Source organism: Pseudophryne corroboree, chromosome 3 (assembly GCF_028390025.1).
Source record: "Pseudophryne corroboree isolate aPseCor3 chromosome 3, aPseCor3.hap2, whole genome shotgun sequence".
NCBI lineage: Eukaryota > Metazoa > Chordata > Amphibia > Anura > Myobatrachidae > Pseudophryne > Pseudophryne corroboree.
The window spans coordinates 283670689-283698504 of NC_086446.1; the positions used below are offsets into that span (position 1 = coordinate 283670689).

The following is a 27816-nucleotide window of genomic DNA, read 5'->3' on the forward strand; positions in this document are numbered from 1 at the left end:
GTAGCGTGGGGTATATAGGGGTCAGTGATGTAGCGTAGGGTATAGAAGAGTCCCTATAGAGGGGTCAGTAATGTAGCATAGGGCCCGGGGATAGAGAGACCGGTGATGTAGCGAAGGGTATAGAGGGGTCGGTGATGTAGCATAGGGGATAGAGGGGTCAGTGATGTAGCGTAGGGTATAGAGGGGTCGGTGATGTATCATAGGGGATAGAGGGGTCAGTGATGTAGCGTAGGGATAGAGGGGTCAGTAATGTAGCATAGGGCCCGCGGATAGAGGGGTCGGTGATGTAGCATAGGCTATAGAGGGATCGGTGATGTAGCATAGGGGATAGAGAGGTCAGTGATGTAGCGTAGGGTATAGAGGGGTCAGTGATGTAGCATAGGGCTTGGGGATAGAGGGGTCAGTGATATAGCATAGGGTATAGAGGGGTCAGTAATGTAGCATAGGGCCCAGGGATAGAGGGGTCGGTGATGTAGCGAAGGGTATAGAGGGGTCGGTGATGTAGCATAGGGGATAGAGGGGTCAGTGATGTAGTATAGAGCCCGGGGATAGAGGGGTCGGTGATGTAGCATAGGGTCCGGGGATAGAGGGGTCGGTAATGTAGTGTAATGTATAGAGTCAGTGATGTAGTGTAGGGTATAGTGGGGTCAGTGATGTAGCGTAGGGTATAGAGGAGTCAGTGATGTAACATAGGGAATAGATGGGTCAGTGATGTAGCGTAGGGGATAGAGGGGTCGGTGATGTAGCATAGGGGATAGAGGGGTCGGTGATGTAGAGTAGGTGATAGAGGGGTCCATGATATAGCGTAGGGGATAGAGAGGTCCGTGATGTAGCATAGGGGATAGAGAGGTCAGTGATGTAGCATAGGGCCCGGGGATAGAGGGGTCAGTGATGTAGCATAGGGGATAGAGGGGTTAGTAATGTAGTGTAATGTATAGAGGGTTCAGTGATGTAGCGTAGGGTATAGAGGGGTCGGTGATGTAGCGTGGGGTATAGAGGGGTCAGTGATGTAGCGTGGGGTATAGAGGGGTCAGTGATGTAGCGTGGGGTATAGAAGGGTCCGTGATGTAGCGTAGGGTATGTAGGTGTCCGTGATGTAGCGTAGGGGATAGAGGGGTCAGTGATGTAGCATGGGGTATAGAGGGGTCAGTGATGTAGCGTGGGGTATATAGGGGTCAGTGATGTAGCGTAGGGTATAGAAGAGTCCGTATAGAGGGGTCAGTAATGTAGCATAGGGCCCGGGGATAGAGAGGCCGGTGATGTAGCGAAGGGTATAGAGGGGTCGGTGATGTAGCATAGGGGATAGAGGGGTCAGTGATGTAGCGTAGGGTATAGAGGGGTCGGTGATGTATCATAGGGGATAGAGGGGTCAGTGATGTAGCGTAGGGATAGAGGGTTCAGTAATGTAGCATAGGGCCCGCGGATAGAGGGGTCGGTGATGTAGCATAGGCTATAGAGGGATCGGTGATGTAGCATAGGGGATAGAGAGGTCAGTGATGTAGCGTAGGGTATAGAGGGGTCAGTGATGTAGCATAGGGCTTGGGGATAGAGGGGTCAGTGATATAGCATAGGGTATAGAGGGGTCAGTAGTGTAGCATAGGGCCCGGGGATAGAGGGGTCGGTGATGTAGCGAAGGGTATAGAGGGGTCGGTGATGTAGCATAGGGGATAGAGGGGTCAGTGATGTAGTATAGAGCCCGGGGATAGAGGGGTCGGTGATGTAGCATAGGGTCCGGGGATAGAGGGGTCGGTAATGTAGTGTAATGTATAGAGTCAGTGATGTAGTGTAGGGTATAGTGGGGTCAGTGATGTAGCGTAGGGTATAGAGGAGTCAGTGATGTAACATAGGGAATAGATGGGTCAGTGATGTAGCGTAGGGGATAGAGGGGTCGGTGATGTAGCATAGGGGATAGAGGGGTCGGTGATGTAGAGTAGGTGATAGAGGGGTCCATGATATAGCGTAGGGGATAGAGAGGTCCGTGATGTAGCATAGGGGATAGAGAGGTCAGTGATGTAGCATAGGGCCCGGGGATAGAGGGGTCAGTGATGTAGCATAGGGGATAGAGGGGTTAGTAATGTAGTGTAATGTATAGAGGGTTCAGTGATGTAGCGTAGGGTATAGAGGGGTCGGTGATGTAGCGTAGGGGATAGAGGGGTCCGTGATGTAGCATCGGGGTAGAGGGAGAGTGGTCCGTGATGTAGCGTAGGTTATAGAGGAGCCCATGATGTAGCATAGTGGATAGATGGGTCGGTGATGTAGCGTAGGGTATATAGGGGTTAGTGATGTAGCATAGGGTATAGCGGGGTCAGTGATGTAGCATGGGAGATAGAGGAGTCCGTGATGTAGCGTAAGGGATAGAGGGAGAGAGGTCCGTGATGTAGCGTAGGGTATAGAGGGGTCCGTGATGTAGCATAGGGGATAAAGGGGTCGGTGATGTATAGTAACGTAGGGTATAGAGGGGTCGGTGATGTATCATAGGGGATAGAGGGGTCCGTGATGTAGCATAGGGGATAGAGTGGTCAGTGATGTAGCATAGGGCCCGGGGATAGAGGGGTCAGTGATGTAGCATAGGGGATAGAGGGGTTAGTAATGTAGTGTAATGTATAAAGGCATCAGTGATGTAGCGTAGGGGATAGAGGGGTCCGTGATGTAGCGTAGGGGATAGAGGAGTCCGTGATGTAGCATCGGGGTAGAGGGAGAGTGGTCCGTGATGTAGCGTAGGTTATAGAGGGGCCCGTGATGTAGCATAGGGGATAGAGGAGTTGGTGATGTAGCGTAGGGTATATAGGGGTCAGTGATGGAGGATAGAGGGGTCGGTGATGAAGCATAGGGGATAGAGGGGTCGGTCATGTAGCATAGGGGATAGAGGGGTCGGTGTTGTAGCGTAAGGTATAGCGGGGTCAGTGATGTAGCATAGGAGATAGAGGAGTCCGTGATGTAGCGTAAGGGATAGAGGGAGAGGGGTCCGTGATGTAGCGTAGGGTATAGAGGGGTCCGTGATGTAGCATAGGGGATAAAGGGGTCGGTGATGTACAGTAACGTAGGGTATAGAGGGGTCGGTGATGTAGCATAGGGGATAGAGGGGTCCGTGATGTAGCATAGGGGATAGAGGGGTCTGTGATGTAGCGTAGGGGATAGAAGGGTCGGTGATGTAGCATAGGGGATAGAGGGGTCGGTGATGTAGCGTAGGGTGTAGCGGGGTCAGTGATGTAGCATAGGAGATAGAGGAGTCCGTGATGTAGCGTAAGGGATAGAGGGAGAGAGGTCCGTGATGTAGCGTAGGGTATAGAGGGTTCCGTGATGTAGCATAGGGGATAAAGGGGTCCGTGATGTACAGTAACGTACGGTATAGAGGGGTCGGTGATGTATCATAGGGGATAGAGGGGTCCGTGATGTATCATAGGGGATAGAGGGGTCAGTGATGTAGCATAGGGCCCGGGGATAGAGGGGTCAGTGATGTAGCATAGGGGATAGAGGGGTTAGTAATGTAGTGTAATGTATAGAGGGTTCAGTGATGTAGCGTAGGGTATAGAGGGGTCGGTGATGTAGCGTGGGGTATAGAGGGGTCAGTGATGTAGCGTGGGGTATAGAGGGGTCAGTGATGTAGCGTGGGGTATAGAAGGGTCCGTGATGTAGCGTAGGGTATGTAGGTGTCCGTGATGTAGCGTAGGGGATAGAAGGGTCAGTGATGTAGCATGGGGTATAGAGGGGTCAGTGATGTAGCGTGGGGTATATAGGGGTCAGTGATGTAGCGTAGGGTATAGAAGAGTCCGTATAGAGGGGTCAGTAATGTAGCATAGGGCCCGGGGATAGAGAGGCCGGTGATGTAGCGAAGGGTATAGAGGGGTCGGTGATGTAGCATAGGGGATAGAGGGGTCAGTGATGTAGCGTAGGGTATAGAGGGGTCGGTGATGTATCATAGGGGATAGAGGGGTCAGTGATGTAGCGTAGGGATAGAGGGTTCAGTAATGTAGCATAGGGCCCGCGGATAGAGGGGTCGGTGATGTAGCATAGGCTATAGAGGGATCGGTGATGTAGCATAGGGGATAGAGAGGTCAGTGATGTAGCGTAGGGTATAGAGGGGTCAGTGATGTAGCATAGGGCTTGGGGATAGAGGGGTCAGTGATATAGCATAGGGTATAGAGGGGTCAGTAGTGTAGCATAGGGCCCAGGGATAGAGGGGTCGGTGATGTAGCGAAGGGTATAGAGGGGTCGGTGATGTAGCATAGGGGATAGAGGGGTCAGTGATGTAGTATAGAGCCCGGGGATAGAGGGGTCGGTGATGTAGCATAGGGTCCGATGATAGAGGGGTCGGTAATGTAGTGTAATGTATAGAGTCAGTGATGTAGTGTAGGGTATAGTGGGGTCAGTGATGTAGCGTAGGGTATAGAGGAGTCAGTGATGTAACATAGGGAATAGATGGGTCAGTGATGTAGCGTAGGGGATAGAGGGGTCGGTGATGTAGCATAGGGGATAGAGGGGTCGGTGATGTAGAGTAGGTGATAGAGGGGTCCATGATATAGCGTAGGGGATAGAGAGGTCCGTGATGTAGCATAGGGGATAGAGAGGTCAGTGATGTAGCATAGGGCCCGGGGATAGAGGGGTCAGTGATGTAGCATAGGGGATAGAGGGGTTAGTAATGTAGTGTAATGTATAGAGGGTTCAGTGATGTAGCGTAGGGTATAGAGGGGTCGGTGATGTAGCGTGGGGTATAGAGGGGTCAGTGATGTAGCGTGGGGTATAGAGGGGTCAGTGATGTAGCGTGGGGTATAGAAGGGTCCGTGATGTAGCGTAGGGTATGTAGGTGTCCGTGATGTAGCGTAGGGGATAGAGGGGTCAGTGATGTAGCATGGGGTATAGAGGGGTCAGTGATGTAGCGTGGGGTATATAGGGGTCAGTGATGTAGCGTAGGGTATAGAAGAGTCCGTATAGAGGGGTCAGTAATGTAGCATAGGGCCCGGGGATAGAGAGGCCGGTGATGTAGCGAAGGGTATAGAGGGGTCGGTGATGTAGCATAGGGGATAGAGGGGTCAGTGATGTAGCGTAGGGTATAGAGGGGTCGGTGATGTATCATAGGGGATAGAGGGGTCAGTGATGTAGCGTAGGGATAGAGGGTTCAGTAATGTAGCATAGGGCCCGCGGATAGAGGGGTCGGTGATGTAGCATAGGCTATAGAGGGATCGGTGATGTAGCATAGGGGATAGAGAGGTCAGTGATGTAGCGTAGGGTATAGAGGGGTCAGTGATGTAGCATAGGGCTTGGGGATAGAGGGGTCAGTGATATAGCATAGGGTATAGAGGGGTCAGTAGTGTAGCATAGGGCCCGGGGATAGAGGGGTCGGTGATGTAGCGAAGGGTATAGAGGGGTCGGTGATGTAGCATAGGGGATAGAGGGGTCAGTGATGTAGTATAGAGCCCGGGGATAGAGGGGTCGGTGATGTAGCATAGGGTCCGGGGATAGAGGGGTCGGTAATGTAGTGTAATGTATAGAGTCAGTGATGTAGTGTAGGGTATAGTGGGGTCAGTGATGTAGCGTAGGGTATAGAGGAGTCAGTGATGTAACATAGGGAATAGATGGGTCAGTGATGTAGCGTAGGGGATAGAGGGGTCGGTGATGTAGCATAGGGGATAGAGGGGTCGGTGATGTAGAGTAGGTGATAGAGGGGTCCATGATATAGCGTAGGGGATAGAGAGGTCCGTGATGTAGCATAGGGGATAGAGAGGTCAGTGATGTAGCATAGGGCCCGGGGATAGAGGAGTCAGTGATGTAGCATAGGGGATAGAGGGGTTAGTAATGTAGTGTAATGTACAGAGGGTTCAGTGATGTAGCGTAGGGTATAGAGGGGTCGGTGATGTAGCGTAGGGGATAGAGGGGTCCGTGATGTAGCGTAGGGGATAGAGAAGTCCGTGATGTAGCATCGGGGTAGAGGGAGAGTGGTCCGTGATGTAGCGTAGGTTATAGAGGAGCCCATGATGTAGCATAGTGGATAGATGGGTCGGTGATGTAGCGTAGGGTATATAGGGGTTAGTGATGTAGCATAGAGGATAGAGGGGTCGGTGATGAAGCATAGGGGATAGAGGGGTCAGTGATGTAGCATAGGGTATAGCGGGGTCAGTGATGTAGCATGGGAGATAGAGGAGTCCGTGATGTAGCGTAAGGGATAGAGGGAGAGAGGTCCGTGATGTAGCGTAGGGTATAGAGGGTTCCGTGATGTAACATAGGGGATAAAGGGGTCCGTGATGTACAGTAACGTACGGTATAGAGGGGTCGGTGATGTATCATAGGGGATAGAGGGGTCCGTGATGTATCATAGGGGATAGAGTGGTCAGTGATGTAGCATAGGGCCCGGGGATAGAGGGGTCAGTGATGTAGCATAGGGGATAGAGGGGTTAGTAATGTAGTGTAATGTATAAAGGCATCAGTGATGTAGCGTAGGTTATAGAGGGGCCCGTGATGTAGCGTAGGGGATAGAGGAGTCCGTGATGTAGCATCGGGGTAGAGGGAGAGTGGTCCGTGATGTAGCGTAGGTTATAGAGGGGCCCGTGATGTAGCATAGGGGATAGAGGAGTTGGTGATGTAGCGTAGGGTATATAGGGGTCAGTGATGGAGGATAGAGGGGTCGGTGATGAAGCATAGGGGATAGAGGGGTCGGTCATGTAGCATAGGGGATAGAGGGGTCGGTGTTGTAGCGTAAGGTATAGCGGGGTCAGTGATGTAGCATAGGAGATAGAGGAGTCCGTGATGTAGCGTAAGGGATAGAGGGAGAGGGGTCCGTGATGTAGCGTAGGGTATAGAGGGGTCCGTGATGTAGCATAGGGGATAAAGGGGTCGGTGATGTACAGTAACGTAGGTTATAGAGGGGTCGGTGATGTAGCATAGGGGATAGAGGGGTCCGTGATGTAGCATAGGGGATAGAGGGGTCTGTGATGTAGCGTAGGGGATAGAAGGGTCGGTGATGTAGCATAGGGGATAGAGGGGTCGGTGATGTAGCGTAGGGTGTAGCGGGGTCAGTGATGTAGCATAGGAGATAGAGGAGTCCGTGATGTAGCGTAAGGGATAGAGGGAGAGAGGTCCGTGATGTAGCGTAGGGTATAGAGGGTTCCGTGATGTAACATAGGGGATAAAGGGGTCCGTGATGTACAGTAACGTACGGTATAGAGGGGTCGGTGATGTATCATAGGGGATAGAGGGGTCCGTGATGTATCATAGGGGATAGAGGGGTCAGTGATGTAGCATAGGGCCCGGGGATAGAGGGGTCAGTGATGTAGCGTAGGGGATAGAGGGGTTAGTAATGTAGTGTAATGTATAAAGGCATCAGTGATGTAGCGTAGGGGATAGAGGGGTCCGTGATGTAGCGTAGGGGATAGAGGAGTCCGTGATGTAGCATCGGAGTAGAGGGAGAGTGGTCCGTGATGTAGCGTAGGTTATAGAGGGGTCCGTGATGTAGCGTAGGGGATAGAGGAGTCCGTGATGTAGCATCGGGGTAGAGGGAGAGTGGTCCGTGATGTAGCGTAGGTTATAGAGGGGCCCGTGATGTAGCATAGGGGATAGAGGAGTTGGTGATGTAGCGTAGGGTATATAGGGGTCAGTGATGGAGGATAGAGGGGTCGGTGATGAAGCATAGGGGATAGAGGGGTCGGTCATGTAGCATAGGGGATAGAGGGGTCGGTGTTGTAGCGTAAGGTATAGAGGGAGAGGGGTCCGTGATGTACAGTCAAGTAGGGTATAGAGGGGTCCGTGATGTAGAATAGGGGATAGGAGAGGTCCGTGAAGTAGCGTAGGGGATAGAAGGGTCCGTGATGTAGCGTAGGAGATATAGGTGCCCGTGTGGTATAGAGGGGTCAGTGATGTAGCGTGGGGTATAGAGGGGTCAGTGATGTAGCGTGGGGTATAGAGGGGTCAGTGATGTAGCGTGGGGTATAGAAGGGTCCGTGATGTAGCATAGGGTATAGAGGGGTCCGTGATGTAGCGTAGGGGATAGAGGGGTCAGTGATGTAGCGTGGGGTATAGAGGGGTCAGTGATGTAGTGTGCAGTATAGAGGGGTCAGTGATGTAGCGTGGGGTATAGAAGAGTCCGTATTGTAGTGTGGGGTATAGAGGGGTCAGTGATGTAGCGTAGGGTGTAGAAGGGGTCAGTGATGTAACGTGGGGTATAGAGTGGTCAGTGATGTAATGGAATGTATAGAGGGATCCGTGATGTAGCATGGGGTATAGAGGGGTCAGTGATGTAGCATGGGGTATAGAGGTGTCAGTGATGTAGCATGGGGTATAGACGGTTTGTGATGTATTGTAGGGTATAGGGTCTCCTCTCATCCCATTTAAATGGTTTCTATGTCAGTAAGTTTATATGTGTTGTATGTATGTATGTATGTATGTGTGTGTCTGTGTCTGTGTCTGTGTGTCTGTGTTTGTAAGTTTTGTCTGTGTTGTGTGTGTCAGTAAGTAGTGTCAGTTAGTAAGCTGTATGTGTGTCAGTAACTGTAATCTATGTCAGTAAGAGGTGTCTGTGTTATTAAGTGTAGACCTTAATCTGGCACTGTCGGCGACCACTGGTGTTTATGAATCGTAAATGCTACTATATATAAAGGTACATATAAAAATGATAAGGTGTCCAAAATCTAATAAAAAAAAAATATATGATATAAGTACCTTCTATATAGTAGTATTTACTATTCATAAACACCAGTGGTCGCCGAAACCCCTATCTCACCCTTGTTATATCAATTGCACAGTATCCTTTACCAATACTGATTACTTAGGGGCTAGCTGACACCCTATTTAATAGGGAGTGTCTTTCGATGAATTTGTTTTTTTTGTTAAACTATACTTACACATAAATAGCAGATTCCCAATCCCCACAAGTGCATATATATATATATATATATATATATATATATATATATATATATATATATATATATAATTTGTGCAGTGTCCGGCTCTCATTTAATGCTGCCCATCTGCGTCGGGTGCCCGCATGTAGAAAGAAGTAATTACAAAGGGAACAGTATGCAGCACTCCTGGCGTCTTAGTAAATCAATCTTGTAAAGCACAATCGTTTGGCAACGTTTCAGTCTGAAACGTTGCCAAACGATTGTGCTTTACAAGATTGATTTACTAAGACGCCAGGAGTGCTGCATACTGTTCCCTTTATATATATATATATATATATATATATATATATATATATATATATATATTAGTGATGTGCACCGGAAATTTTTCGGGTTTTGTGTTTTGGTTTTGGATTCGGTTCCGCGGCCGTGTTTTGGATTCGGACGCGTTTTGGCAAAACCTCACCGAAAATTTTTTGTCGGATTCGGGTGTGTTTTGGATTCGGGTGTTTTTTTCAAAAACCCCTGAAAAACAGCTTAAATCATAGAATTCGGAGGTCATTTTGATCCCGTAGTATTATTAACCTCAATTACCATAATTTCCACTCATTTCCAGTCTATTCTGAACACCTCACACCTCACAATATTATTTTTAGTCCTAAAATTTGCACCGAGGTCGCTGGATGACTAAGCTAAGCGACCCAAGTGGCCGACACAAATACCTGGCCCATCTAGGAGTGGCACTGCAGTGTCAATCAAGACAGGATGGCACTTCCAAAAAATTGTCCCCAAACAGCACATGATGCAAAGAAAAAAAGAGGCGCACCAAGGTGGCTGTGTGACTAAGCTAAGCGACACAAGTGGCCGACACAAACACCTGGCCCATCTAGGAGTGGCGCTGCAGTGTCAATCAAGACAGGATGGCACTTCAAAAAAATAGTCCCCAAACAGCACATGATGCAAAGAAAAAAAGAGGCGCACCAAGGTGGCTGTGTGACTAAGCTAAGCGACACAAGTGGCCGACACAAACACCTGGCCCATCTAGGAGTGGCACTGCAGTGTCAATCAAGACAGGATGGCACTTCCAAAAAATTGTCCCCAAACAGCACATGATGCAAAGATAAATGAAAGAAAAAAGAGGTGCAAGATGGAATTGTCCTTGGGCCCTCCCACCCACCCTTATGTTGTATAAACAGTACATGCACACTTTAACGAACCCATCATTTCAGCGACAGGGTCTGCCACACGACTGTGACTGAAATGACTGGTTGGTTTGTGCCCCCACCAAAAAAGAAGCAATCAATCTCTCCTTGCACAAACTGGCTCTACAGAGGCAAGATGTCCACCTCATCATCATCCTCCGATTCCTCACCCCTTTCACTGTGTACATCCCCCTCCTCACAGATTATTAATTCGTCCCCACTGGAATCCACCATCTCAGGTCCCCGTGTACTTTCTGGAGGCAATTGCTGCTGGTGAATGTCTCCACAGAGGAATTGATTATAATTCATTTTGATGAACATCATCTTCTCCACATTTTCTGGAAGTAACCTCGTACGCCGATTGCTGACAAGGTGAGCGGCTGCACTAAACACTCTTTCGGAGTACACACTGGAGGGAGGGCAACTTAGGTAGAATAAAGCCAGTTTGTGCAAGGGCCTCCAAATTGCCTCTTTTTCCTGCCAGTATACGTACGGACTGTCTGACGTGCCTACTTGGATGCGGTCACTCATATAATCCTCCACCATTCTTTCCATGGTGAGAGAATCATATGCAGTGACAGTAGATGACATGTCAGTAATCATTGGCAGGTCCTTCAGTCCGGACCAGATGTCAGCACTCGCTCCAGACTGCCCTGCATCACCGCCAGCGGGTGGGCTAGGAATTCTTAGCCTTTTCCTCGCACCCCCAGTTGCGGGAGAATGTGAAGGAGGAGATGTTGACGGGTCACGTTCCGCTTGACTTGACAATTTTCTCACCAGCAGGTCTTTGAACCTCTGCAGACTTGTGTCTGCCGGAAAGAGAGATACAACGTAGGTTTTAAATCTAGGATCGAGCACGGTGGCCAAAATGTAATGCTCTGATTTCAACAGATTGACCACCCGTGAATCCTGGTTAAGCGAATTAAGGGCTCCATCCACAAGTCCCACATGCCTAGCGGAATCGCTCTGTTTTAGCTCCTCCTTCAATGTCTCCAGCTTCTTCTGCAAAAGCCTGATGAGGGGAATGACCTGACTCAGGCTGGCAGTGTCTGAACTGACTTCACGTGTGGCAAGTTCAAAGGGTTGCAGAACCTTGCACAACGTTGAAATCATTCTCCACTGCGCTTGAGTCAGGTGCATTCCCCCTCCTTTGCCTATATCGTGGGCAGATGTATAGGCTTGAATGGCCTTTTGCTGCTCCTCCATCCTCTGAAGCATATAGAGGGTTGAATTCCACCTCGTTACCACCTCTCAGGTTCAGGAATGTTTGGTGGTGCTCCAGTCTTCTGTACGCGGTGCCTGAATGCCGAAAGTGGCCCGCAATTCTTCGGGCCACCGACAGCATCTCTTGCACGCCCCTGTCGTTTTTTAAATAATTCTGCACCACCAAATTCAATGTATGTGCAAAACATGGGACGTGCTGGAATTTGCCCAGATGTAATGCACGCACAATATTGCTGGCGTTGTCCGATGTCACAAATCCCCAGGAAAGTCCAATTGGGGTAAGCCATTCTGCGATGATCTTCCTCAGTTGCCGTAAGAGGTTGTCAGCTGTGTGCCTATTCTGGAAAGCGGTGATACAAAGCGTAGCCTGCCTAGGAACGAGTTGGCGTTTGCGAGATGCTGCTACTGGTGCCGCCGCTGCTGTTCTTGCTGTGGGAGGCAATACATCTACCCAGTGGGCTGTCACAGTCATATAGTCCTGAGTCTGCCCTGCTCCACTTGTCCACATGTCCTTGGTTAAGTGGACATTGGGTACAACTGCATTTTTTAGGACACTGGTGACTCTTTTTCTGAGGTCTGTGTACATTTTCGGTATCGCCTGCCTAGAGAAATGGAACCTAGATGGTATTTGGTACCGGGGACACAGTACCTCAATCAAGTCTATAGTTGCCTCTGAATTAACGATGGATACCGGAACCACGTTTCTCACCGCCCAGGCTGCCAAGGCCTGAGTTATCTGCTTTGCAGCAGGATGACTGCTGTGATATTTCATCTTCCTCGCAAAGGACTGTTGGACAGTCAATTGCTTACTGGAAGTAGTACAAGTGGTCTTCCGACTTCCCCTCTTGGATGACGATCGACTCCCAGCAGCAACAACAGCAGCGCCAGCAGCAGTAGGCGTTACACTCAAGGATGCATCGGAGGAATCCCAGGCAGGAGAGGACTCGTCAGACTTGACAGTGACATGGCCTGCAGGACTATTGGCTTTCCTGGGTAAGGAGGAAATTGACACTGAGGGAGTTGGTGGTGTGGTTTGCAGGAGCTTGGTTACAAGAGGAAGGGATTTAGTGGTTAGTGGACTGCTTCCGCTGTCACCCAAAGTTTTTGAACTTGTCACTGACTTATGATGAATGCGCTGCAGGTGACGTATAAGGGAGGATGTTCCGAGGTGGTTAACGTCCTTACCCCTACTTATTACAGCTTGACAAAGGCAACACACAGCTTGACACCTGTTGTCCGCATTTCTGTTGAAATAATTCCACACCTAAGAGCTGATTTTTTTTGTATTTTGACCAGGCATGTCAATGGCCATATTCCTCCCACGGACAACAGGTGTCTCCCCGCGTGCCTGACTTAAACAAACCACCTCACCATCAGAATCCTCCTTGTCAATTTCCTCCCCAGCGCCAGCAACACCCATATCCTCATCCTGGTGTACTTCAACAGTGACATCTTCAATTTGACTATCAGGAACTGGACTGCGGGTGCCCTTCCAGCACTTGCAGGGGGCGTGCAAATGGTGGAAGGCGCAAGCTCTTCCCGTCCAGTGTTGGGAAGGTCAGGCATCGCAACCGACACAATTGGACTCTCCTTGGGGATTTGTGACTTAGAAGAATGCACAGTTCTTTGCTGTGTTTTTGCCAGCTTAAGTCTTTTCTTTTTTCTAGCGAGAGGATGAGTGCTTCCATCCTCATGTGAAGCTGAACCACTAGCCATGAACATAGGCCAGGGCCTCAGCTGTTCCTTGCCACTCCGTGTCGTAAATGGCATATTGGCAAGTTTACGCTTCTCCTCAGACGCTTTTAATTTTGATTTTTGGGTCATTTTACTGAACTTTTGTGTTTTGGATTTTACATGCTCTCTACTATGACATTGGGCATCGGCCTTGGCAGACGACGTTGCTGGCATTTCATCGTCTCGGCCATGACTAGTGGCAGCAGCTTCAGCACGAGGTGGAAGTGGATCTTGATCTTTACCTTTAACCTCCACATTTTTGTTCTCCATTTTTTAATGTGTGGAATTATATGCCAGTATCAATAGTAATGGCCTACTACTATATTTACTGCGCAAAACTAAAATGCACCACAGGTATAGAATGTAGATGGATAGTATACTTAATGGATGACGAGTGACGACACAGAGGTAGGTACAGCAGTGGCCTACCGTACTGCTATAAGTATATATATAGTATACTGGTGGACACTGTCAGCAAACTGCAAAACTGTCTAAAATGCACCACAGGTATAGAATGTAGATGGATAGTATACTTAATGGATGACGAGTGACGACACAGAGGTAGGTACAGCAGTGGCCTACCGTACTGCTATAAGTATATATATATAGTATACTGGTGGACACTGTCAGCAAACTGCAAAACTGTCTAAAATGCACCACAGGTATAGAATGTAGATGGATAATATACTTAATGGATGACGAGTGACGACACAGAGGTAGGTACACCAGTGGCCTACCGTACTGCTGTAAGTATATATATAGTATACTGGTGGACACTGTCAGCAAACTGCAAAACTGTCTAAAATGCACCACAGGTATAGAATGTAGATGGATAGTATACTTAATGGATGACGAGTGACGACACAGAGGTAGGTACAGCAGTGGCCTACCGTACTGCTATAAGTATATATATAGTATACTGGTGGACACTGTCAGCAAACTGCAAAACTGTCTAAAATGCACCACAGGTATAGAATGTAGATGGATAGTATACTTAATGGATGACGAGTGACGACACAGAGGTAGGTACAGCAGTGGCCTACCGTACTGCTATAAGTATATATATATAGTATACTGGTGGACACTGTCAGCAAACTGCAAAACTGTCTAAAATGCACCACAGGTATAGAATGTACATGGATAGTATACTTAATGGATGACGAGTGACGACACAGAGGTAGGTACAGCAGTGGCCTACCGTACTGCTATAAGTATATATATAATAAACTGGTGGACACTGTCAGCAAACTGCAAAACTGTCTAAAATGCACCACAGGTATAGAATGTAGATGGATAGTATACTTAATGGATGACGAGTGACGACACAGAGGTAGGTACAGCAGTGGCCTACCGTACTGCTATAAGTATATATATAGTATACTGGTGGACACTGTCAGCAAACTGCAAAACTGTCTAAAATGCACCACAGGTATAGAATGTAGATGGATAGTATACTTAATGGATGACGAGTCGACGACACAGAGGTAGGTACAGCAGTGCACTCTGCACTGTACTCCTCCTATATAATATTAATTATACTGGTGGTCCCCAGTCCCCACACAATAAAGCAGCACACTGAGAGCACAGATATGGAGTGTTTTTCAGGCAGACAACGTATACTGGTGGTCACTGTCAGCAAAACTCTGCACTGTACTCCTGCTATAGCTGCTCCCCAGTCCCCACAATTAAGCAGTGTGAGCACTCAGCACAGATATATTATGCAGCACACTGAGCACAGATATGGTATGGAGCGTTTTTTTCAAGCAGAGAACGGATAAAAACTGGTGGTCACTTATCAGCAAAACTCTGCACTGTACTCCTCCTAACAGCTGCTCCCCAATCCTCCCCACAAATAAGAAATAAAGTAAACCAATCAACTTCTACAATAAACGGAGAGGACGCCAGCCACGTCCTCTCCCTATCATCTCCAATGCACGAGTGAAAATGGCGGCGACGCGCGCCTGCTTATATAGAATACGAATCTCGCGAGAATCCGACAGTGGGATGATGACGTTCGGGCGCGCTCGGGTTAGCCGAGCAAGGCGGGAAGGTTCTAACCTGCCTCGGACCTGTGTGAAAAAGGTGAAGTTCGGGGGGGTTCGGTTTCGGAGAAACCGAACCCGCTCATCACTAATATATATATAAAAGAGCAAAAATGACAGCACTCAAAACCATAGTACAGAATGAATAGATGGTGCAAGGCAGTAAAATAACATAAAGGCACTCGCTTTTCCAGCTCATTGGAAAAAGCAAAACAAGCCAGCACTCACGGTTTAGATGAGAAAACGAAGATTTATTCCATATCAAGGCGACAAGTGTACAAACAGGCACAGCCCAACAGCTGTTTCAACCGATACAGGTCTTCCTCAGGGGCTATCTGAGCAGTGTCTAGCACAGGGATATAAACATAAATTGGCGCCAAAACAGCAAAAAAACTGCATCCAATGGGAGGAGAGGGAGGCGGGACAAGCCCTGTATTTTTTTTTTTTTATGTGCGAAAACAAAGAAGATTTATTCCATATCAAGGCGACAAGTGTACATACAGGCACAGCCCGCGGCTCCCCCGGCTCTCCAGCTCTGTCGTGTCATTGCTAATGTAAACAAAGCCGGCGCCGTCCCTGGCAACGGATCTGGTGCGCTGTGTGCGAGGAGGGGGACACCAGCACAGACAACACTGAGCCCGCACAGGGGACGGGGACAGTGTAGGCTGCACACGGTATATAACAAGACATGGAACATGGCATGACATAAAAAAGTGTAAAATATAGCGCTGAAAGAGAAAAAAACATATACTACATAATCACACAATGCATAAACAAAAAGAATAACCAATGCAAAATGCAAGATGCAAATAAGAGAATGCGCTCCGCTGGGTGTCGCTGATAAAAAGGTGTCAATGAAACAATAGCCGTAAACTGTCCCGTATGGACAGATCCCTGAAGCAATAACGATCATTAAGGCACTGTAGGCATTAAATGGACCAATAGGTCTAACTCAATCATATAAGAGGGTGCAAGATGACGAACTGAGTGTCACTGGCGCTTAATCGATAGAACGTTGGTTTAAATTAAAACAAAAATAATTGTGTGACAAACACCACATCACTGGATGGTGGGTGCAACAATATAATGGCAATGTATAAAAGATGGCAATCAATGGCAATGTAAAATCAAAAAAATACAGATTTATGGCTAGTGCTGGATTGTGACAGAAAAGAAGCTCTCACCCTCTCCCTGAGAGCTTCTTTTCTGTCACAATCCAGCACTAGCCACCTTTTGGAATTCTTCAGTTCACTCTGCACTTTCATCAGTCATGTATTTTATCATTCATGTTTTTAAATAAATCTGTATTTTTTTGATTTTACATTGCCATTGATTGCCATCTTTTATACATTGCCATTATATTGTTGCACCCACCATCCAGTGATTAAGTTCTACTCCTGGGGAGTTGTGGTGTTTGTCACACAATTATTTTTGTTTTAATTTAAACCAACGTTCTATCGATTAAGCGCCAGTGACACTCAGTTCGTCATCTTGCACCCTCTTGTATCATTGGGAATTGGTGTTTTCTTCCCCCCATTGAACAGTGTGTCTGGGCAGCTTTCTTCGATTTTACTGCGCACATCTGATACTGCATCCACCCTTTCTAACTCAATCATATATCAGAATTGACAGCGGCAGTTAATGGCACAAATGGTGGTGGTTGACATTGGAAAGTGTCAATGGACAATATTCAGGTGCCCAGCAGAGCAAAAACTAAACAGCGGCAGAAGAACAGGAAAATGAAGGAAAATCCCATAGGGGCAAAGATGTGGCAGGACGCTATCAGCATCCCTGTGGATAGAGCACCTAAGTGAAATATAAAATGAAAGAAAAGAAATGGAATTAAGGTAGAACCCACTGTGTGCAGATAATGGATGGATCGAAGGTAGTGCATTAAACGGAAGGGTAAATGATGCCAAGGGATAGGGGGTGGGAGCACAAGAACGCAGAATAAACAGAGATAACTAAAGGATGCCCATGCTATAGTCCGAGGCCATGAGTGGTCAAATGATAAAAGTACAGCACCCAGTATTCCCAGACCGTCTCCAGAACTGGTACTGACTGGGCCCAACACTGCTTAGTTTCCAAGATCGGACGGAATTGGACGTCGTCCAGTGTGGTATGGCTGTAGAAAACACTAGAATTCCACATCAAGAGCCAGCAAATACCTATCCGTAACAGGGCAATGCTGGTGGTGATGGCAGAAAGGTGCCATAGCAGCAAAGTCACTCCCACAACCCATGAGGAATGCAAGATAAGTAATCGCATCAATACATCATGCACAATCACTGACACACGGCGGTGTCAAGGTGCTCAAGCAAAAAACTTAGTAGGTGAAAATGCATAATACTGGACACACGGCGGTGTCTAAAGAAATGAAACCAACAAAAGCAAGGGCTAGATCGCTTCACAAGAAACAACCCAACCTAAAGTCTTCATTAAGACCATTGGGAGTCAAAGTGTGTAGTCTGTGAATCCACTGGAGTTCTCTTTGTAGTAACAGCCTGTCTCGGTCACCTCCCCGCTGGAGTGGTGGTATCTGGTCTATAATGCAACATTTAAATTGATTGACCGTATGCTGTGCCTCTTTGAAGTGTCTTGCAACTGGTAAGTTCGTGAAGTCTCTCGTGGAATCTGTGCTTCATTTACCCTTCCGTTTAATGCACTACCTTCGATCCATCTAATATCTGCACACAGTGGGTTCTACCTTAATTCCATTTCTTTTCTTTCATTTTATATTTCACTTAGGTGCTCTAATCACAGGGATGCTGATAGCGTCCTGCCACATCTTTGCCCATATGGGATTTTCCTTCATTTTCCTGTTCTTCTGCCGCTGTTTAGTTTTTGCTCTGCTGGGCACCTGAATATTGGAGGTCATTCCGAGTTGGTCGCTCGCAAGGCGATTTTAGCAGAGTTGCTCACGCTAAGCCGCCGCCTACTGGGAGTGAATCTTAGCATCTTAAAATTGCGAACGAAGTATTCGCAATATTGCGATTACACACCTCGTAGCAGTTTCTGAGTAGCTTCAGACTTACTCTGCATCTGCGATCAGTTCAGTGCTTGTCGTTCCTGGTTTGACGTCACAAACACTCCCAGCGTTCGCCCAGACACTCCTCCGTTTCTCCGGCCACTCCTGCGTTTTTTCCGGAAACGGTAGCGTTTTTTCCCACACGCCCATAAAACGGCCTGTTTCCGCCCAGTAACACCCATTTCCTGTCAATCACATTACGATCGCCAGACCGATGAAAAAGCCGTGAGTAAAATTACTAAGTGCATAGCAAATTTACTTGGCGCAGTCGCAGTGCGGACATTGCGCATGCGCATTAAGCGGAAAATCGCTGCGATGCGAAGATTTTTACCGAGCGAACAACTCGGAATGAGGGCCATTGTCCATTGACACTTTCCAATGTCATCCACCACCATTTGTGCCATTAACTGCCGCTGTCAATTCTGATATATGATTGAGTTAGACCTATTGGTCCATTTAATGCCTACAGTGCCTTAATGATCGTTATTGCTTCAGGGATCTGTCCATACGGAACAGTTTACGGCTATTGTTTAACACCTTTTTTATCAGCGACACCCAGCGGAACGCATTCTCTTATTTGCATCTTGCATTTTGCATTGGTTATTCTTTTTGTTTATGCATTGTGCATTGTGTGATTATGTAGTATATGTTTTTTTCTCTTTCAGCGCTATATTTTACACTTTTTTATGTCATGCCATGTTCCATGTCTTGTTATATACCGTGTGCAGCCTACACTGTCCCCGTCCCCTGTGCGGGCTCAGTGTTGTCTGTGCTGGTGTCCCCCTCCTCGCACACAGCGCACCAGATCCATTGCCAGGGACGGCGCCGGCTTTGTTTACATTAGCAATGACACGACGGAGCTGGAGAGCCGGGGGAGCCGCGGGCTGTGCCTGTATGTACACTTGTCGCCTTGATATGGAATAAATCTTCTTTGTTTTCGCACATAAAAAAAAAAAAAATACAGGGCTTGTCCCGCCTCCCTCTCCTCCCATTGGATGCAGTTTTTTTGCTGTTTTGGCGCCAATTTATGTTTATATCCCTGTGCTAGACACTGCTCAGATAGCCCCTGAGGAAGACCTGTATCGGTTGAAACAGCTGTTGGGCTGTGCTTGTTTGTACACTTGTCGCCTTGATATGGAATAAATCTTCTTCGTTTTCTCATCTAAACCGTGAGTGCTGGCTTGTTTTGCTTTTTCCAATGAGCTGGAAAAGCGAGTGCCTTTATATATATATATATATATATATATATATTATCTCAGTAGAGGACCCCAAAATTTGAGATTTTGGATAAGCGATACACAACCTGTACCATCATTGGGTTGTTATTGGATAGCTAATGAGTGAATTGTGGGCAGATTCTTTATTGTGTGCCTGGAAACATTTTAAACAGCTATTTTGTGATCCGAACCAGTAAGAGGAAGCAATCTATACTTTTAATATGTGCCTCGTGTGTTTTAGCGCTAGTTTATTGATGTAAGTTGCTTTTCCATATATTTGGTCACCCACAAAATGTCTTACAACCAGTGGTGGCTCCAGAGGTTGGGCTGCAGCACAGTTCACAATTCAAATAAAAGAGCTACATAAACAGCCAGTGAGTCAGTTTGGGATGACAGATTGTGGCAGTTGGTGTGGTGCCCCTATTTGAACTTTGGACTGCACTGCAGCTCCACCCCTGGTGCTGCCACTGCTGCTAACAATGTGTGTATTTGGCAGATAGACTTTTATTTGTAACTTGGGTAGCTAGGCACAATAGTCATAAGTTAAATCTGTCTTTGGTGCCATATTACAGTTCAGCCGATTTACAAAAGCTCCCAGCAAGCCCTGCTAGTCTTTTCCCGGTCTCATTCTTGATTCTTGTTTTCAGAAGGGCAACAGTTTACAGTGGCCCCCAGTGACCAGACTTTGACTGAGGGTCAAGATGCACAATTTGCCTGTTCTGCCAGTGGACAACCAGTTCCAGTTATAACTTGGACTAAAGCAGGTAGTGCGCATTGCCATCTCCATCTTTGCTTAATCTTTTACAAACCAGCTATCTATTAACTGTTGTCACTTCAAGTTATTTTGTGTGCTGATAAATTTCTCTAGTATTTCTGCAACTTTCTGGCAATCATCACGCTGGCTGCATTACCTCTGGGATACATTAAAATCCTTTAATACCCAAACACGCTGCAATCTTCTACCACTTCATAATTTATTTACATAGCACCACCAACTAGGCACCTGTGGAACTTAGTCTAACATGCCAAACACAAAAGCGAGCACAAACACTAAGGTACTGTACATTTTTAGCCAGCAGAAAATGTATCCTAACAGTGTTTTTATGGGGTTTTTTTTTGAGTGTGGGAGGAAACACTGAGAGAACATTCAAAGTCCACACAGGAAGATCACCGGGAATTGAACTCATGCCCCTAGTGCTGTGAGACAGTGATACTAACTGCTCTGTAACTGGGCACTGCGGATCCCTTGTGGCGCCAAATAAATAAAGGCTAAAATAATACTGTGTCACACACTTGCCTACATGACCAAAAATATGCATATTACCCAAACCAAGCCCAGTATACATGTTTATCCTTCTGTAATATGGGATGCTTAATTCTCTGTCATAACTCCCCTCCCTAATACTCACATCTCTATCCTGTCCTCTGCTGCAGGTCACACATACCCTGTTTGGGTGAAGAACGGATCTTTATTTCTGTGACCCTGCAGTTATGATGATCATAGATACTGCAGTGTCATGGGGAGACAGTGCTTTATGATGATCTGTAAACTCCAAACTCCTTCCAAAGAACAGTTCTAGGCAAACATACAGGATTGATTAGGGATAATTCTCCTTTTCAATGATGAATACTTAAACTTGAGTTTTGACTTGCGGGTACACAATTATCACTTGGCAGAACTAGATATCATTCTTGTAGTTCCCTTCTACAGGTTCTTTCTCTTTCTTAAGAGCAGAAAGCCTTATGTTGACAGTCCATGGCCTCCTGGAGACTGTATCCGTCTAGTTTCGTAATGGAAGGGGTAGGTCAAACCTTCCCATTCTCCTTGCCTGGTCATGTGACCTAGTGGCATATCATAGCATTTTAAAGTTTTAAGCAAAAGGATATAACGTATTCAGTACTTGACATTATGCTGCTTTTGGGTAGGTCTGGAGACTACATCTGGTGCAAGGAACACACTTTCACATTGGTTCTATAAAAGAAATTAAAACTATGGGGCCAATTGAATGTATCTGGTTTTAGCTATTTGAAACTCATTGCGTATGATAAATGGGAGTTGATTGGCTGGGACACCAACTGTCATTGTTTAAATACATGGCAGTTTGGACCTGATTAGCTGAAACACCATTTATCATAAGCAACAAGTTTAAAATAGCTAAACCTTGTTGATAAATGGGCTCCTTTCTATTGTTTCTATTTATATTTCTCATACGTCCTAGAGGATGCTGGGGATGCTTCAAGAACCATGGGGGGTATAGACGGGATCCGCAGGAGACATGGGCACTTTAAGACTTAAAAAGGGGTGTGAACTGGCTCCTCCCTCTATGCCCCTCCTCCAGACTCCAGTTAGATTCTGTGCCCAGTGAGACTGGATGCACACTGAGAAGCTCTCCAGAGTTTCTCCGAAAAAATACTTTTTGTTAGGTTTATTATTTTCAGGGAGACCTGCTGGCAACAGGCTCCCTGCATCGTGGGACTGAGGGGAGAGAAGCAGACCTACTTCTGTGAGTTTCAAGGCACTGCTTCTTAGGCTACTGGAGACCATTAGCTCCAGAGGGTCTGATCGCTAGGTACGCCTAGATGCTCGTTCCCGGAGCCGCGCCGTCACCCCCCTTGCAGAGCCAGAAGTCAGAAGACGGGTGAGTAGAAGAAGATCAGAAGACTTCAGTGACGGCTTTGAGGTACCGCCAGCAGCCGCTCTGCGCGCCATGCTCCCACACACACAGCGCACTACAGGGTGCAGGGCGCAGGGGGGGCGCCCTGGGCAGCATTAAACCTCAATTAAATAGGCTGGCAAAACAGGCTAACAGTGCCTGGGCACTAATACCAAACCCCCGCCAGTATAAAAAATGTGAAAAACAGCGGGGCTGAAGCGTGCCATTAAGGGAGCGTGGCTTAGCCCTCACAGCTCTAATCAGCGCCATTTTCTCTTCACAGAGCTGCAGAGACGCTGGTCCTGACCTCCTACACTGCTGTACAAGTAACAGGGTGCAAAACGGGGGGGGGCACGGTAATTTGGTGCTTTTTATTAGTATAAAAGCGCTAGCAGGTCTGAGGCATTATTTTAATTGTTTTCAGACCAGGATAGGCGCTGGGTTGTGAGCAGTGCTCATGGCAGAGGCTCAGTATACGGACGCTGCTGCGGGTGCCCGTCCACGGGCACGCGCGGCGGCGCATGCGTCCGCTCCCGCGCTGGCTGTGCCGCGGGTGCCGGGGGATTCTCCCGGCGCAGCGGCGGGTAGTGTGGGACGGGACGGCGGAGGACGCGATTGGGCAGTCGGAGGGGGGAGCCAGCAGGGGTGCTCGCTGGCGGTAATCCCTCTCCGGCTGTGGCGGCTCAGGGACGTGCGCACGCGAGCGCGGTCCTCGTGCCCTCCACCGCTGAGAGTCGTTCACGGATCCCCGTTGGATGAGGGGGCTTTGTTCAGGGCTGCGGCCAGTGGCTCGTCCACTGGCTGCCCCTGCCAGGCGGCTGCTGGTTCGCGGGCGCGCGCCCGTGTACACGATTGGCACTGGTGCCTCCTGGGGGCTCTCCCTGCTCCAGCAGGGGGGGGGCTCCCCGAATTCTGCTGCGGTCACTGTGGGGGGCCAGAGTGGAGTGGAGCGGTCTGGGAGCGGTGGCCATCCGGTTCTCCCGGTGGGCGGGGGCAGTGTTGGGGCGGCTGGTGCTTCACACAGGAGTGCAGGCGCACGGAGGCGCTGGGCCCAGCCGGGGCCGCCCGGGTCGGCGGCGCGAGTGCCGTCCCTGCTACGGGCCTGGGGAGCGGTGGGTCCGTTGGGGCTGCGGCTGCGGCTCCGGATCCCTCTGCCATTGCGCCGGCAATGTCAGCAATGACGGCGGCATTTGCGCCATTTTTGTCGGCGTTGTCCCCGGGTGGCGTTTCCGGGGCTCCCGCTTTGGTCGACGTGGCCGTTCTCCCTGGTGTTTCTGGCCCCGCTGTGGCGCAGTTTCTCCAAGCGTGTCGCGCTATGGGCTCCGCCGCTTCGCTGCTGGGTGGCGCTGCCCTGTTGCCCGCAGGGGCGCCTGCTTTCATCTCCGCCGAGGGGGCTTTGGCACCCGTGGCGGCTTTCCCTTCCTTTTCAGATTCGGTAGCGGGTGACGATCGGGAAGAGGAGCTGGTCGTGGCGGACGTTTCACCTTCAGTTGCTGTATCACGTGGGTCTTCTTCTTCCTTGTCTGCCAGTAGGTCCAGTAGATCTTCTTCCTCTTCTTCTTCGTTGCAGTCAGCAGCTAGTAGCACCACGAAGGCTAAGAAGAGGGCTTACAAGTACGCACGGCGTGAGGCGCGGCACCAGGATAAGCAGTCTAGGAAGAGTAGTAGTAGTTCCTGTAGGGAAAGGAGGCGGCGTAATTTGCCGGGTGTAGTTCGCTGCGAGTACACGGCAGTGTTGCGAGGGTTGCATGAGAGTTGCAGGAAGAAGATTAGACGGGGGGAATACGTCGACCTTTTCACGTTGTCGGCAGACACCAAGAGGGAAGGTAAGGAAGCCCTTGCGAAAGGCGGTATTGGGGCGGAGGCCTTTTAGCTCGTATGACAATTGGTTGGCAGGTTTCTGCGTCTTCGCGACATACTACTTGGAGGATCGCCCTGATGAACACATCAACATCATCAGGTATATTCACCTCGTGCATGACATGCAGTGTCAGTCTAAGGACGATTCGTGGCTGCATTATGATAAGCAGTTCCGTCAGAAGCACGATTGCCTGCACATCATTGACTTCGGATGCAAAGATGTGGAGGTATGGCTTCGGGTCACACGAGCGCAGGATATGAAATTGGTGGCTAAAGGGGCGTCGGTGGCGCAGACCGCGGTGGCAAGTCAGTCTCGGCCCGCAGTTGAGGCTCCGCCGCGCCGCCCTTGGAATGCGGCCCATTCTCCACAACAGGCACCGGCAAAGGGGAGGTGTTTCGCGTTCAACAATTCTGCGTGCCCCCTCGGTCAACTGTGTCATTTTCGTCACCTTTGCTTACGATGTAATGGATCCCACCCGGCTTCCAATTGCTTCCGCGCAGGGCGACCGGGAACTAAGGCGGCCGGGGGCGTGGCCGGAAAAACAACTGGGGGGCTTGCCGCTAGTTAGGGCACCGACCCCAGTTCGTTTGGGGGCCATGCTCAAATGGTTGCGGTGGTACCCAAACAGAGACGACGCAAAATTTCTGCGGGATGGTTTTGCGTCGGGTTTTCGTTTGCCGGTGGAGGGGGAGGTTTTAGTTCGGGCCACCAGGAACCCGCAGTCTGCTCGGGATTGTCCCAACATGCTTCGGGAAAAGGTCGAGGAGGAGGAGCTGCCGTCTGTCGAGGATTTGATTATTTCCCCGGTAGGGGTCGTGCCCAAAAAGGCCCCGGGTAAGTTCCGGCTCATTCAGCATTTGTCTTATCCATCTGGGTCCTCGGTTAACGATGCAATTCCACCGGAGTGTTGTTCGGTGGTGTAGTCTTTCGAAGATGCTCTAGGCATGGTGCGGGGCTGCGGCCCTGGGGCCCTCATGGCTAAGCTGGATGTTGAATCGGCCTTTCACTTGCTCCATTTGCACCCGGAGTCGTTTCGATTCATGGGTTTCCGCGTCGGGGAGGAATACTTTGTAGACAAGTGTCTGCCTATGGGGTGTTCCGTTTCGTGTGCCTTTTTCGAAAAGTTCAGCACCTTTTTACATTGGTGTGTGGAGTTTTCTTGCGGAGGTGGCAGGATTGCGCATTACCTTGACGACTTTTTGTGTATGGGGCCCGCGCATTCTCCTCGCTGCAGTTTCCTGTTGTTGTCGCTGCGTGCCTTGTTGGGGCATTTTGGCGTCCCTGTGGCCGTGGACAAGACGGAGGGGCCTCTCTCCTGTTTGTCCTTTTTGGGTATCGAGATCGGTACGGTCGCAGGGGCTTGCCGGCTGCCTCGGGACAAGGTTGCGAAGCTTCAGGAGTCCATAGCGCGGTGCTTAGAGCGGCGTAAGGTGACGTTGCGGGAGGCTCAATCCCTCCTAGGACTGTTGAACTTTGCCTGTTGGGTGATTCCCATGGGCAGGGTTTTTTTGTCGGAAGTTGGAACGGTCCACGGCTGGGGTGTCCAGGCCACACCATTTTGTCCGTTTCTCGGCTGTGTGCTGATCTGGATAGCCCCGCTCCTTGACAATTTCGAGCTGCAGTTGTTTACGGACGCGGCGGGCTCGTCGGGGGTTCGGTTGTTATCTAGACGGAGCTTGGCGCGCGGCTTCATGGCCCGAGTCTTGGTCACGGGAGGGGCTGACCGGCAACCTGTTGTTGCTGGAGCTTTTTCCCATCATGGTGGCCTTGGAGGTTTGGGGGGAGCGCCTTCACGATCGCAGTATTCTTTTTCGCTGCGATAACTTAGGGGTCGTGCACGCGGTTAACAACCAAAGGGCTAAGGCCCTCCGGGTCCTCCGTGTGTTGTCGCGACTCGTGCTGACTTGTATGCGATGTAATATTCTGTTTCGGGCTCAGCACGTCCCCGGGGTTGATAATGGGATCGCCGATGCATTGTCCAGGGGGCAGTGGGATAGGTTCCGTTTATTGGACCCGGAGGCTGATTCAGCGGGTTTGCCCTGCCCTTCTTATGTTTGGCAGGTCATCATGGCGGATTGGAAAGGTTAGCAGAGCTATCTTTAGCTCCGTCCACTCTCACAGGATACCGTCAGGCATGGAAGGAATGGGAAGACTTTTCCCGTGACCAAGGGCCTAGAAGTAAGAGGGGTCAGAGATTGTTTCTGGACTTCGTTTGGCAACTCTTCGTAACGGAACGATCGAGGGCCGTGGTGTCTCGATACCTCGCTGGGATATCCTTTAATTCAAAGTTGAAGGGTATGCCGGATTTTACGAAGAGTTTCCTGCTGACGAAGGCGCTTAAAGGTTGGGCGCACTCGGCACCGGTGCCTCCTGATAGTCGGAGCCCTATTGATGCGTCCCTACTTTCTTCCCTCTTGGGGGCGGTGGCGGGGGTGGCGGACTCCCGTTTTAAAACGCTTCTGTTTCAGTTGGCTTTTTCCATGGCTTTCCATGGCGCGTTTAGAGTTTCTGAGTTAGTTGCAGCTTCTAAGAAGTCGGAGGCCATTATGCGGCGCGCGGATGTTGTCGTGGGTGTGGGGTCCGTACTGTGCAGGCTGCGCCGCTCCAAAACTGATCAGATGGGTAGAGGTCATTGGATCACTTTGGCACCATCAGGTAATGTAGACTGTTGTCCGGTGGCATTGGCTAGTCGGTACGCGGAGGTCAGGCCCTTGTCAGAAGGGTCTTGGCTTCTGCATTACGATGGGTTGCCATTGACGAAATACCAATTTACTTGGATGATGCGGCGCTGCCTGTCCAGTTTGGGCCTCTCCCCTCGGGACTTTGGTTCGCATTCATTTAGAATTGGGGCCGCCACTTCCGCAGCATCTGCAGGGCGCGCCGTGGGCGAAATTAAGGCTTTTGGCCGCTGGAAGTCGGCGGCTTATAAGCGTTACATTCGGCCCGTTGTTGCGTAAGCGAGTTGTTGTTTTTACTAACATGTTGTTCATGTACTGTTTTATACGTTTCAGTTCAGTTTGTTCGTTCTGTATTGTTTGTCTCCCCTGTCCTCCCTACTCGGATGGCTAGCTACTCGCCACTGCTGGCAGTGGGGGTCTGGAGTGCTTTGCGAATTTTTGCCTGAACTGACGAACTGATTTGGCTTAATTCATTCAATTCTGCTAATTGACATCTAATTACAAGTTCCTCAGCAGGTTTTTACGTTTCACCTCCAGCCGAGTTATTCTGTGTGACCCCAAACGCCCCCTCCCCCTCCATTCCCTAACACACACCCCCCATTCCCCTTTTCTTATTTTGATTTTTCCTTCCGTTTCTTTTTGTTGCTTCAATTGGCCTGAAGCTTGTCCGAGAGGAAATTCAAAGTCCTCTATTCAATTTTTCTTTTTGGCAGATCCTCGTTCTAGTAGTTGGTTCCTGTTCTGGTCTGGGTTTTTGTTTCACTTTGTATATTCACGATTCACTGTTTTGTTTTCCTTTTTAGGTAGGCGGGAGGATGAGTTTAGTGTTTGGGTGATTGGTCACTCCTATGTTTTTTGGGCTGCCGAGTTGTTGGCTTCGGAAGGGGCTCCTGGCTTTGTTTGGTCGGATGACCTGAGGTGGATAGGAGTTAGGGGGATGTTGTGGCAGGATCTGAAGGTTACCCTTTTGGAGCAGGTTAAGCGTTTTGGGCTGCCCAAATTGTTGGTGATTCATTTTGGTGGCAACGACCTGGGTAAGAGGAAGGCAGTGAATCTTAGATTGGCAATTGTTCATGACTTACAGGTGATTGCGGGTGCTTGGCCGGGCTGTAGACTTATCTGGTCCTGTATTGTGCCGCGGTTGTGTTGGCGTGGAGTTGCGGACTGCAGGGCGATCGACGCCTCTCGGTGGAAGGTCAATTCCGCAGTTGCTAAGTTTGTGGTGGCTCTTGGGGTGCTGTGGTGTGGCACCAGCGGCTCAAGTTTCGGTTCTTCTACTTGTTTAGACCGGATGGGGTTCATTTGACTAGGCAGGGACTTTCTATTTTCCTTGAGGATCTGT

The 27816-nt window shown here is 49.1% G+C and overlaps 1 protein-coding gene and 1 pseudogene across 1 annotated transcript in view; one reads left to right on the forward strand and one right to left on the reverse strand.

Moving 5' to 3' along the window:
- Positions 1-27816, forward strand: part of LOC135057245 (peroxidasin homolog) — a 167396-nt gene that overhangs the window by 75964 nt on the left and 63616 nt on the right. Inside the window, exon 12 of the mRNA XM_063963136.1 lies at positions 19929-20045. Within this exon, the coding sequence (XP_063819206.1) occupies positions 19929-20045 (117 nt within the window). The remainder of the gene's footprint in view (positions 1-19928; positions 20046-27816) is intronic.
- Positions 17050-17169, reverse strand: LOC134898373 (5S ribosomal RNA; annotated as a pseudogene).